The sequence below is a fragment of the Bison bison genome, unplaced genomic scaffold, assembly GCF_000754665.1.
Source record: "Bison bison bison isolate TAMUID 2011002044 unplaced genomic scaffold, Bison_UMD1.0 scf7180017864471, whole genome shotgun sequence".
Taxonomy (NCBI): domain Eukaryota; kingdom Metazoa; phylum Chordata; class Mammalia; order Artiodactyla; family Bovidae; genus Bison; species Bison bison.
The window spans coordinates 18,859,370-18,872,832 of NW_011495032.1; the positions used below are offsets into that span (position 1 = coordinate 18,859,370).

General features: G+C 35.0%; 1 protein-coding gene across 4 annotated transcripts in view; it reads right to left on the reverse strand.

The window, feature by feature from the left end:
* Positions 1 to 3,465: 3,465 nt before the first annotated feature.
* STK17B (serine/threonine kinase 17b) overlaps positions 3,466 to 13,463 on the reverse strand; it is a 44,268-nt gene continuing 34,270 nt past the window's right edge. For all 4 annotated transcript variants that reach the window (XM_010860868.1, XM_010860866.1, XM_010860864.1 and 1 more), the window contains exons 4-8: positions 13,059 to 13,203; positions 11,810 to 11,936; positions 10,251 to 10,299; positions 8,908 to 9,087; positions 3,466 to 6,876 (exon numbers count right to left, since the gene is read on the reverse strand). In XM_010860868.1, coding sequence (XP_010859170.1) covers positions 6,594 to 6,876; positions 8,908 to 9,087; positions 10,251 to 10,299; positions 11,810 to 11,936; positions 13,059 to 13,203 — 784 coding nt within the window. In that variant the 3' untranslated portion in view covers positions 3,466 to 6,593. The remainder of the gene's footprint in view (positions 6,877 to 8,907; positions 9,088 to 10,250; positions 10,300 to 11,809; positions 11,937 to 13,058; positions 13,204 to 13,463) is intronic.

Here is a 13,463-nt window from a genome sequence, read left to right on the forward strand (position 1 = left end):
CCTCCAACACCACAGTTCAAAAGCATCTATTCTTCGGTGCTCAGCTTTCTTTATTGTCCAACTCTCACATCCATACATGACAACTAGAAAAACCATAGCTTTGACTAGATGGACCTTTGTTGGCAAAGTAATGTCTCTGCTTTTTAATATGCTGTCTAGGTTGGTCATAACTTTTCTTCCAAGGACCATGCATCTTTTAATTTCATGGCTGTAGTTACCATCTGCAGTGATTTTGGAGCCCTCCAAAATAAAGTCTGTCACTGTTTCTACTGTTTCCCCATCTATTTGCCATGAAGTGATGGGACCAAATGCCATGATCTTAGTTTTCTGAATGTTGAGTTGTAAGCCAACTTTTTCACTCTCCTCTTTCATCAAGAGGCACTTTAGTTCTTATTCACTTTCTGCTATAAGGGTGATGTCATCTGTATATCTGAGGTTATTGATATTCTCCCAGCAATCTTTAACTTGTGCTTCATCCAGCCCAGAATTTCTCATGATGTACTCTGCATATAAGTTAAATAAGCAGGATAAAAATAAATAGACTTGACATACTCTTTTCCCTATTTGAAACAAGTCTGTTGTTCCATGTCCAGTTCTAACTGTTGTCTCCTGACCTGTATACAGATTTCTCAAGAGGCAGGTCAGGTGGTCTGGTATTCCCATCTCTTTAAGAATTTTCCATAGTTTGTTGTGATCCACACAGTGAAAGGCTTTGGCATAGTCAGTAAAGCAGATGTTTTTCTGGAACTCTCTTGCTTTTTCAATGATCCAACTGATGTTGACAATTTGATTTCTGGTTCTTCTGCCTTTTCTAAATCCAGCTTGAACATCTGGAAGTTGTTCATGTACTGTTGAAGCCTGGCTTGGAGAATTTTGAGCATCACTTTGCTAGCATGTGAGATGAATGCAATTGTGTGGTAGTTTGAACATTCTTTGGCATTGTCTTTCTTTGGGATTGAGATGAAAACTGACCTTTTCCAGTCCTGTGGCCACTGCTGAGTTTTCCAAATTTGCTGGCATACTGAGTGCAGCACTTTCACAGCATCCTCTTTCAGGATTTGAAATAGCTCAACTGGAATTCCATCACCTCCACTAGCTTTTTTTGTAGTGATGCTTCCTTAGGTCCACTTGACTTTGCATTCCAGGATGTCTGGCTCTAGGTGAGTGATCATACCATCATGATTAACTGGGTCATGAGGATCTTTTTTGTATAGTTCTTCTGTGTATTCTTGCCACCTCTTCTTAATATCTTTTGCTTTAGTTAAGGTCCATACCATTTCTGTCCTTTACTGTGTCCACCTTTGCATGAAATGTTCCCTTGGTATCCCTAATTTGGGCCCTTAGTAAACTATATTCTTCCTCTTTTAATTAACATCTTATATATCTCTGAATAGATATCTTCACAGGCAATATTTTTATATAAACACACAAACACCTATTCACATACCATGAAGATCTTCAAAATTCACCAGATACTTAGATACAATGTTGTATGCTGTTTGGGACACGGGAGCAAAGCCTAAGTAATTAAATCTCTTACAAATTTGATGATATAAATGGCCTCAGCCACTGGCCATTGTAATTATTCTATTTCTGGGAATAAAGGAGACAGGTTTATTTGCAGTATCCCATGCTTAATCATTAGTATTAAATGAATTAGGACCAGAACTAATCAAAGAAGCAAACAGCTGATTACTGCTGTTTTGTTGAAGAAGTAATTGATGTTCACACAGGTTAAAGCAGCCCAAAAGGCCCCTAAATAAATGGCACAGCTCTTTTTCTCCCTTTATAGCTTGTTTTCAATGGTCTTTAGTCTGTGATTACTTAAATATTCATTTATTTCAGAAGCCTTTTTGTGCAAATCCCAATTAAAAAACCAATCACGTTCTTAATAAATTGGGCTAACAACTTCTTTCAAAAGAAGAAGCAAGTAAATTGCAATGTTTCATTTCTAAAATTTGATTTCCTATGACTGTATAGGCAGTGAATTCAGTTAAAATCAGGAAAGCCTCATAAATTTACTCATAGTGATTGATTAATAGAGGAAGATACATCTGTGACATGAAGAATCTTTGTTCAATAATACTGTCTTCTAATTTTTTCCACATACATTTTACACTCATCTGTTTACTCAGTATAACTAGAGTGACTCTACAACTTACAATTTTATCTGTAATTGGTGACCCACTTGCATTTTACCATCTGGCTAGAAATATTGATATAATTAGCACATGTCTTTCTTTTGGCCTTTCAAAGGGGCATTGCAATCACTAAATTTAAATTCTAGTGGTGAACCACAGAGGGCGGAATCCTTCCGACTAATTATAAAACAATCCCTTTTTTTGCTTATTCTGAAAGTAGACCACAGCATGGAGTTGGCATGGACTCTAAATGTGAGATATTATGCATTTGATGCTGACCACATTTGCGCCCACCCTTGCACATTAGAGATATTCTTAAACAGTTCATACTCCTAAAGCAGAATTCAGTAGTTGTGACAAGGCATTGTCTGATCTGCAAAGCTTAAAAGATTTAATAACTGGCCCTTTATAGAAAAATTTTGTTGATATTTTTCTGGATGATCTAGACAGTCTAGATATAAGTGAAAGAATGTGTACCAGTACGAGCTGAAAGGAAATGAATACAAAATATATAAAGAAATATCATTGATAGAAATTAATAATTAATAGAAAGCGGTGCAGTAAGAGGACAAAATTTTTAGAATGACACCTAGAGATTTAATGCTGTGTTAACTAAGGGAGATAACATGAATCCAGGAAGTTCAGGTGAGGAGGTAATACAGAAAGGGAGAATATGATCATCAATTTACTTAGAGGTAGTTTACATTTGAGGATACTTATATCCAAATAAGGAGAAGGAAATGGCAACCCACTCTGGTGTTCTTGCCTGGAGAATCCCAGGGACGGGGGAGCCTGGTGGGCTCCCCTCTATGGGGTCGCACAGAGTCGGACACGACTGAAGCGACTTAGCAGCAGCAGCAGCATATCCAAATAAAGATAACACATGTAACTTCAGTGACTAGGAGGAAAAGGGGCTAAAAACTAGGGAGTGCCTGTGTGTCAGAAAAAGAAGATATGGAACCTGAAGGTGCTCACACAACTGAAAAAAAAGTTCCAAATTTTTATCAATACCTCCTTCCTACGAATTGTCAAGTCTGCACATCATTTCTCTCATCACACTTCATACTTCTTACATGGTGATTTTGCTCATCTCTATGCAACACAGTGCACTGCCATACATTGACATTTTCTAAAAGTATTATTACTTAGAAGAAGTTAACAGCCTTTCTTGTTTTCAAATTTATGTGCTTTATCCAACAGACTGGGTCTAATAAACATGGCTGTATTAGAAAAGGAGTTCAAGACTAGAGAGGCTCCAGGCAAGGAGGTTAGCATTTAGGAATAAAGAATTTAGAAGTACTTTAAAGCAAAAGACAACCACAAATGTTAAAAAAATGCTTTTTAATTTGTAACCAAAAGGATCATTAAGTTGATGTAATTTTTCTTTTACTGGAGTATTCAAAACAATTGTAGGCAATATGCCTTAAGCAACATGATTACTGAATAAAAGTTGAGATGGACGGCAATTGTAATTTATGTGAAATTTATACTTGAGTTTTAAGTTCTTTAAACTTTCATAAAATTATAAACTAATAATAATTCCCCAAATTGGAAGTCAGATAACTTATTCTAATACAATTCAAAATTAAAGTACAATTGCTTATACAACAATGAATAAGGACAAGTTTCCAAGTCAGATGTCAAACTGAAAATTCAAATACAAACAGAGGAAATGTAAACAGTTATAAAATATCAACAGTTATAAATGTTACTTACTTACAGAAAGGCTATTCAAATTTTGGTCTATGAATGATTTGTGACTCATTCAAAATGAAAGAAAGAACTTGTGCCAGAATGGAAATCTATTATGTCACTAATTGGCTATTTCTTTTATAACAAGACTTTCTTGATAAAGGAAGCAGTGTGCTGATTTATATTCTGGCACAGGTGCCTTATCTCATTACAACCTGGAGAACAGGTCCTGCTTACTTTCTTTAAAGTGCCGTGATAATTTTACTGCTCAGAGTTAGGTTACTTTTAGTGTGGGGGGAAAAAGTTGAAATGACACATGATTGTCAGCTATACCTCTTCTATTTTTAATCCCATTGATCCAAAGATCCTAACCAAAAAGCAAATTATACTTTATAAATTCATCACAATATAACATTAATCTTCAGATGATTACTGACATCTATTCACCTCTGAGGGGATCTCCATATTCCCACTTCAGTGACATATATCAACCGTTTTGATTAACACTTGCTTTCAATCTTGCGGGAAGAAAGTACGAATTATTTTATAATTATCAAGAAAAAATTTAATAAGTAATAGTTATTTGTGAATAAGTTCCTCTAAAAATTGGTTTATTTTCATATATCAATCAGAGAAAATTTTAAGTTCATCTTTATGAAAAAATTGAACTTTTATACTGTTTGGGTAACAACTAGTTGCTTTTATAATGAAAATTGGTAGGGAAAAAGGTATGGGAATTTATAACCCTGTGTATTCTATTAACTAAGGGGAAGCAGATAAACTATTTTAAGATTCCTCAGAATAAAAGTAATTAGCATAAAATATTTTTTAAGAAACAGTTTATAATTCAAAATCCAAACATTGCTTGATTTTTAGTATGGCATAATTCCTCTGGAAATTAAAAAATATAATATGGTCTTTTGTAAAAGTAATAATTTCCTCTTTCTCCAATGACTTACTAAACTTTACCTGCATTAGCTTAATACTGAAGGCAAATAAATGGACAACCAACGATTCAGAAAAAACTCATCAGTTTTAGATATACAGAAGCCCAATTAGCTTCTGCAGTGACTAGTTTACTGAACCGATAACTACTTCTTAAGGAAGTTAAATGTATATTTACATGTCTTAAGATGAGAGCTTCTTAAGCACCTGAGCTGAGTGCAATATACTGGAGGGAAGAATCTCTAACAGAAAGTTGTCTAAGGACTTATTTCATCCATCTATACATATATACATACATCTATACAAACACATTTACACATATATACACACACAAGCAGAAATAACTTTTCCTTCAAGAAATGTTGAAGATGTAAAAGGAATTCTCCATTTACCTAAATAAAGCAATCTGATGATTATTTAAAAGTTTTTAAGTTATTTGGAATCTCACAAAATTTCAAGAAGTCTTTCTAGAATAACATATAATTCAAAGGGAAAAAACGCAAGGATTTCTTTTGACAAAACCGAATTTCTTTTGACACAGTATTATGGTTGCAAACTTATAGTTATCTTAACTTGATAACATGAGTTTAAATAGTCTCCAGGTGGAAAGTCATCAAAGATTACCCAGTAGGAGTCAATCCCCACCCCCTTAGGACTGAACATAGTCACTGGCCTCCCATAATTCTGCTGTCCTTGGACTGTTACTTGCAGTGGCCCCAGCAAAACACCATTAAAGGCCACTCTGCTGAGCCTTGTCACACACTAGGAAGAGTTCTTCGCAACTTTAGAAGAGCTTGAGGTCATCCTGTTTTATGATCACATTCACCTTGCTACTGCTGACTGGCATTGTGCTAGCGGTCCTAGTGTGCTATGATATGTTTTATGCATACTTTTACAACTCTGAATGATTGGCTTGTACTCTAAGACTCAGAAGATACTTAAAATTCTGCAAGTTGTGTTAAGTTTCTGTCAGTACTTTCTTCTACATTCAATTAATATGTTTCATTGACTGAAAATAGAGCACATTCAGTTTCATCTAAGTATCTTCTACTCTAGAGAATCTGGAGGACAAAAACCCTCTACACTTGTATAGCTTCTATTCTCCATCCTTCAGACCTTGTTAAATCTGAAGTATGGTGAGAGTGGGCAAAAGACATTTGAGTTAAAAATGATGCCATGCTGTTCTTTTCTCTGTTTTAACTTGTATAGAATATCCCTAAATCCAGTTTCTAACCCCTCCTCTGCTCTGGTTAAAGGACCTGTCTCATATAGCAGATCATATGTAATGTAGTTTCAAAATATCCATGATTTAAAAACATTTTCAAGTGTTAAATATCTCGAGCATCTATAGAATAGCTATATTTTTATTTAAACTTGAAACTGTCATCCTAAACAAAATTATGTCAATAGAGGCATGGTGTAGGGCTTACCTTGGAGAATCTATTAAATTTAAATGTCTTCATTTTGTTTAGTTTACATCAACCATAATATAACCCAAATCACTTTTTTCCTGATATGGAAGACATTCTGATAAATTCATTTGAACCCAAACTCTTTCATTAACATGTAAACTCACAAGTACAATTTTATTTTTGTTATATATTTAAATATTTTTTGAAGAGTTGATATCTCAGTATAGGGAATGAAATTGTGCTAGTCACTACTAATTTAGCATTCAAACATTTCCCTAAATTCTTCAATGCAAAAGTGCATTTACAATATAAACATGCCATATATGAAGCTACAAACCACAATCTCACACTGGAGTGGATTTCAGATTCCAGACTCAGTTCAAATGGGGTGAGGAGGAAAGTGCTAACAGAGCAAATCGGACACAAGCTCGTGGGGGCTGGGCAGCGAGTCGTCAAAGCGGAATCTCTTGGACACCGTGCTGCTGTCCTCTGGGATGTTCTCTTTGTCTTCCCGGTCACTGCAGGTGCCATTACAAGAGGGCCTGTGAGTCCTGTCCTCAGAGGACCTTACTGGATGATCCTGACTTGGAGAGAAACTGGAGGTTTCTTCAGGGTGAAATAAGTTTCCAAAGTCCCACTGCTGTAGCCAAGAATGAGAAAGGCAGATTTCGGCTGTAGGTCTTTTCCTTTGAACGAAAGCACCAAGAAAAGATTGAGATCTAAAAATCGGGTTGCAAATGTCTGTAGTTCAGTACATTATAGGCTTTTTAAAATTTATTCTGAAAATAATACATACCCATAGTACAGGATGGAATAAGAAAAGTGGAAACCTACAGTTTAAGTCTGACATGTACTAAAAATTCAATTTATCATGAAGCTTACAGATAGGACTATCTAATCAAAACACTTGGGAACATATTTTAGCCTTGCAAATAAAAATCAGTAAAATTATAAGGACTTATAAAGGGTTTATAAACCCTTTGAAGGAAAATACATGTAAGTAAATTATAATCTCTTATTAATTTTATTAATAATAAAATTTTATTCTTAAAAGGTAGTAACAGTTAAATCTTGAAAACAGAGACTACTCTTCAAAGATGTTTATCTAATATTTTTAGTTTTTAAATTTTGTTTTCTCCTGTGAAAGCACCATGGTCAAATATCACAATATTTCAGAAAGAAAGAAAACTTCAACCTTAACATAACCACCATTACCATTAGAACGTAGGTTTCCTTAGTTTTTGTTTTTATGTTCCATTTTTATGATTATAAAAAAATTAAGGTGCTCATTACAGAGTGAAAAATATTTAAGAAAACTAAACAGTTTAAAACTATAAACACATAGAATAATCACTATTTCTATTAAATAACCATCTATGAATGGTAGCCTGCCAGGCTCCTCTGCCCATAGGATTTTCCAGGCAAGAATACTGGAGTGGGTTGCCATGTCCTCCTCCAGGGGATCTTCCTGACCCAGGGATCGAACCATGACTCTTATGTCTCCTGCACTGGCAGGTGGGTTCTTTACCAAGAGCACTACCTGGGAAGCCCAAAATAGAGCTAGTCAGTGTTTGTTAAGACTTGCATTAAGCATAGGTCTTCTTTTTAAGCAAATAAGGAAAGTGAATCCTCCAGGAGATTAAGTAACTGTCAGAGAGAGAAGACTTGACAAGTAACAAAACCAGGATCCCAGCCCAAGACAGTATATCACAGCTTCTGAGTTACATGCAGCCAAGGCATTTTAAGGTAAAAAGGGCTGACCCGGAGGCTTCCCAGATGGCTCAGCAGTGAAGAATTCACCAGCAATGCAGGAGACATGGGTTCCATCCCTGGGTTGGGAAGATCCCCTGGAGGAGGAAATGGCAATTCACTCCAGTATTCCTGCCTGGAAAATTCCATAGACAGAGGAGCCTGGTGGGCTATAGTCCATAGGGTTGCAAAGAGTCAGACACAACTGAGCAACTGAGTACACACATACAGGACTTATCCAGGTAAAGAAAAGGAGGTCAGCTTTTTCTTTTCCTGCTTTGAAGTTGCCAATGAGCGAGGTAAGAGTTTTAAGACATACTTTCAAGTACCTTCTTTAGTAGGCAAAGAGTATCTGCTGCTTAAAAATTTGACAATCAGTATGTGAACTTGTTATACAACTATGGTTATTTCACTATAAATAATTCATAACAAAGTCTCATCATAACCAGCCATGTATATTATAAATCTTTGGTGTGTGTGTTCAGTTGCTCAGTTGTGCCTGACTCTTTGTGACCCCATAGACTATAGCCCACCAGGCTCCTCTGTCCATGGAATTTTCCAGAATACTGGAGTGTGTTGCCATTTCTTCCTCCATGGGATCCTCCTGACCCAGGGACTGAACCCACGTCTCCTGTGTCTCATGCGTTGCAATGGATTCTTTACTGCTGAGCCATCAGTTCTACTACTAATCATTTTAAGGAATTTCAGAGGATAGTAGCAGATTGACAGAAGAGATAATCCAAATCTTCTCTTCATTTCAAGATTTCTTGTTATATATTTTATATGTCCTATGTTTGAAGTTATGGATTTGCCATTTAATGATCTCTCATACCACCTCTCTTCCCATTTTACCTGAAACTTGATAGAGCATACATCCAATAATTTTATACTGTTTTATAATATGTCTTTCTTAATAATCATATGTAATTTATTTTGTAATAGTATTTAAGTAAATTAATATTACTTACTCTGGATTTTTTACTAAAAGCCTCTGGATGAAGTCTGTGGCCAGCTGTGAAACTGATGAAAAAGTTTCTTCCGAATAATCTACATTAACTTGAGAAATATTGAGGTATGTTTCCTGATTATCTTCTCCCACAAATGGGGATGTGTGAGTTAATAACATATATGCTATTACACCAACATTCCTGAAAAAACAAATAACTGAGAAGATGGGAACTTAAAATGTGTGTTAATCTTAAAACATTTATATAAAGTAAAATTGATTCTCAACATATTCCTGTCCTCAAATCTTGTGCAGTTAAACTAAACTGCTTTTCAAAGTTCCCATAGTATACTATTAAAGCTGAAATAATTATGCTGTCTCAAAGTTTGCCTCACAGAAAAAGACTGAGGGAATGCACATGTATGCTATATAAAAATAATGTATTAAATATGTACCATTATATCTACAGTCTGCCCTTCACACAGATACCTGTTTATCAAGTACACAAAGCTGTCCTGAGTGGCATTTCCAAAATGGTGTTCAATGACACAGTAGTGATCTGTGAGACATAAATAGGATTCCATACAAACAGAGACTGCAGGTTTGGTAAAGCACAGTATTGGGCAGACAGATTTCCTTTTAATTGCAAAACTTTTAGAACCATAAATATGTTAATGACAACTCCTCTGTTCAGGAACCAGAAAAAGACAATACATATATAGCACCTATTTCACCCGCTTATTTAGCCACAAGACCCTTTTTTCTTAGCAAATCCATTTCTTCCCCCTACATGGCAAACTAAACTCTTCCTCTTGGTCTGATAGAGTCAGTCTGCCACTGTAGTCTCAAGTAAAGTTCTGGTGTCAATGCCATCTCTACCCTATAATGTTCTCTCTGTGACAACCATATAAACTCACAATACCCAAGAAATACACTCTTATAAAACTAAACTTTTAAATGGATCTAATCTCATTTTTCTATTGAGTAAATATCTTCCTAGTTCTCCTAGACCTAGATCATATGTCTCCCATCTGGTGCTTGTCTGCTGCTTCCCTTATGGTTATTAAATAGTATTCTATCTTTATTATAGAACATACAGCACAATAGTGTGACTATTTTGTTCTTTTACCAGAAGGAGTCTTCCTCCAGGAAAGGGATTTTCCTATTTATTCCTGTACTTTGGCTCAGAGCCAAAGTGTTATTAAAAAGAATGAACAGGTAAATGTTTTTCCTGTGGCATAATAATGATACTCAAATAAAATCTTTTAAAGATAGCCTTACTATTTACATTTTGAACCAAAGAACCACAGAATATGTACTAACCAGCTTTTAATAAAGGAATACAAGTAACTAACAAAATCTTACCACATATCTGTTGCTGTGGTAATGGGATCATAGTTCAGGATTTCTGGAGCTGAAAGAGAAAATAAAATTCAAATTCAATACTGACAAATCTAAAGACATGAAAATTACTTTGCAGTAAACTGGATTTAATTTTAAAGAATTACCAATATATCAGTAGAAATTTAGCACAGTATTTATCATCCTGTGATTGGATATTTAGATATACCTAGTGTTGAGAAAATTATATAACCAGATGGTTCAAAAGCACCAATGATATTCTGGGAGTAACCAGTAGCTATGCAGTATTTTTTTTAAACGATTAAGATTAACCTCAGAAAAAGCAATTATGAAGAAGTAAAAGCTAAAATCTTTTTACAATTTTAGCTTTATGACTCTGTTAGGAATTAGTTTGAGTTATTTTAATAGAATGATTTCAGTTTTTCTTCTCAGGGTAAATAGACTCATATGCATTCAAAAATGACACTATGAACAAACCAGCTTCCTGGAAGTGCTTTAGATTTTCAAACAGATTAAATATCCCTTTTACACTATCTAAAACCTAGTTTCCTAAGCAATTAATTTTCCACTGTCTCCTCCTTTGCCCACCCCCCCACCAAAAGAATTTAATGGTACAACATAAATTGTCTATACTTTCTGAGCATTACTATAAATTTCAAATTAGTAGAGTCCAAACTAGTATCTATAGTTGAATAACTTTTTAGTTTCACAGTATGATTTCATAACTTCTCCAAGCATAACAGTCTGGTTAATAAAGCCTGTGAGTCACATATATTGTCAGCCTGCATGCACCACCTGCTACCTTTCACATACTTCTGTGAGCTATATTATCTATAATTACAATCATTATTCTAGGACACTGTAGCCTCTATCAGCATTCAGAAGTTAGTAATTTGCTTTGTTTTTCATTTTGGGAAAGTCAGCTCCCTTGCTGAGTAGCACGTATTCTGTTTACTCGTATCTTTTCAATGCCTGCATAGGGATATCAATATGAGCAACAAGAAAAAAGTGTAAAAAGATTGTTACTACAAATTAAAATACTTTACCATTTATGCGCTGCTTTACAGGACTTAAAAACATCTTTCATCTCCATGATCTAATTTGTTGATTTAGTACAATATTCCTAGATTATCTACTAATAGATTCTACTTAACACCCTTCTTTTTCAAAATCCTCCTTTTACAACTCTCAGCAAAAACCTCACTAGGACAGAAGTAAAAGTGACATCTACCAAACAAAAAGGCTTCAAATGCAGTAACACTGATTCAGTTTTCCCCTTTTTTCATTTTCTTCTGCTTCCTAACTTCCTTTTTGCCTGTTTTTCTTTATGTACAAAGCTTTTACACACAAACATTAAACTTTTAACTTATATGTCCAATGTCCTGTAAACTGTGATTGTCTCAATTCATTACAATTCATTTAAATGTGTCAAAACCGAATTTCAATGCACTAAAATCCTTGAACCAAATATATCCTGGAGTTACATGCCTTAAAATAGTTCTATATACGTATCACTTATTAATACATTTCAAAGTGGTATATAAAATAAAGGAAATTCTTACCCAAGTATTCTGGTGTTCCCATGATTTCCCGAAGTTCACATGCATTTCCTATTTTTCGAGACATTCCAAAATCTACAATTTTTATGTCCCCAAGAGGATATATGCTGCTCAATAATATATTCTGGGGCTAATAAAGCACAACAAGAAATGATAAATAATATAAAACAAGAAAAGAATACTAAACTCAAATCAGAGGTAACTTAAGTAGAATTTGTTTAGCTATTAAACATTTATTGAGTCATCCACTAAACATTTACTGAACTACTACTTAGGAGGAGCTATATAGTCAATGACAAATAAAGAAAAAAAATACACTTCAAGAGTATTCTTGGTTTTAATAAAAAAAGATGGATACACTGGTTGATTAACTGATTATGATATACAGAATACTCAGTAGTAAAGACTGCTTAATTCTGCTCATAAGAAAGTCCAAGAAGGCTTTGCAGTAGAGATGATGCTTAAGATGAATCCTGAAGGCTAAACAGAAGCATGCCAGTGAGAAAAGTGGTCTAGGGAATAGCACGAAAGAAGGCATGAACAAATAAAAATACATTTACACCCAGAAAGAGCTAATGGTTCCGTACAGTGGTATGGTTCTGTGTCTGACTATTCCCAGGATTGTACCTGAGATAGAAAGAGGCATGGGAGGGTATATGAAAAGGAGATCATCCAGGAAGGGAAGAGTCCAGTGTTCAAACAATGAGAGACAATTTGATTCAGATTTCAAGGTTCTTGTATGGCTACAGAGGAAGGATAAGGAGAAAGGATAGTAAAACGAGAGGCTGAAGTGGTACCTCAGGGGGAAGGGGCCTGAATGGTCTGGGGTGGCGTGTGGAGAAAGGAAAAGCCAAAAGACTAAAAGCCTCAAGAGAAAGATGAATGAGTATAATGGAAGCAAAGGAGTAAGGACTAGCAGGTTACCTTCAAGAGGTAGCTAAAAATTAAGTATTTCAGAGATAGTTTTATAAAATAAAAAGTCCAAGATATGGCAGTAAGAACAGGATGGAGTGACATGACAGTAGCATTAGAACATATGTAATGATGGTTTTTAAAAGCCCAGTGATAAATCTGAGCTGCTCACACATGCAGTCTTCTATCAATCAGTACAGAAGTAAGTCCACGTAGCACATGCACAGTCTAGACAAGCATGACCTGTTGTTTCCTCTCAATACCAGTCTGCAGTTAGTTGTGCAAACAAGAGCAGAGAAGGAACAGAGATGTAGCGGTACTTAAAACGACATTACATTACCTTTAAATCAAGGTGTACAATGTTATTCTGATGTAGGTAATGAACTCCTTCAAGTATTTGTTTAATGAGTCTAATAATGTCATTTTCAGAAACCATTTCAGCCAACTCAGGTAAACACAAATTAAAAATTTCTCCACCTGCAGCACTGAAATAGAATTCAAAGAATAGAAACTTGAAAAATCATTGATCTAAAAATGGCAACTTTTAAATACTATATACTTTTAAGTAAAAGATATGGCCACCTAAACTCTAATCTCTCTATATACACACATTTAATGGGGGGTGGTGGATGGTGCTGGGAGGGATTTTTAAGAAATAAAATAAATGACAAGAATGGTTTAAAGTCTGGGTGCTAGTATTTACCTATGAGTTCAGCTCTGCTCTATTTTACTCATTTATTCATTA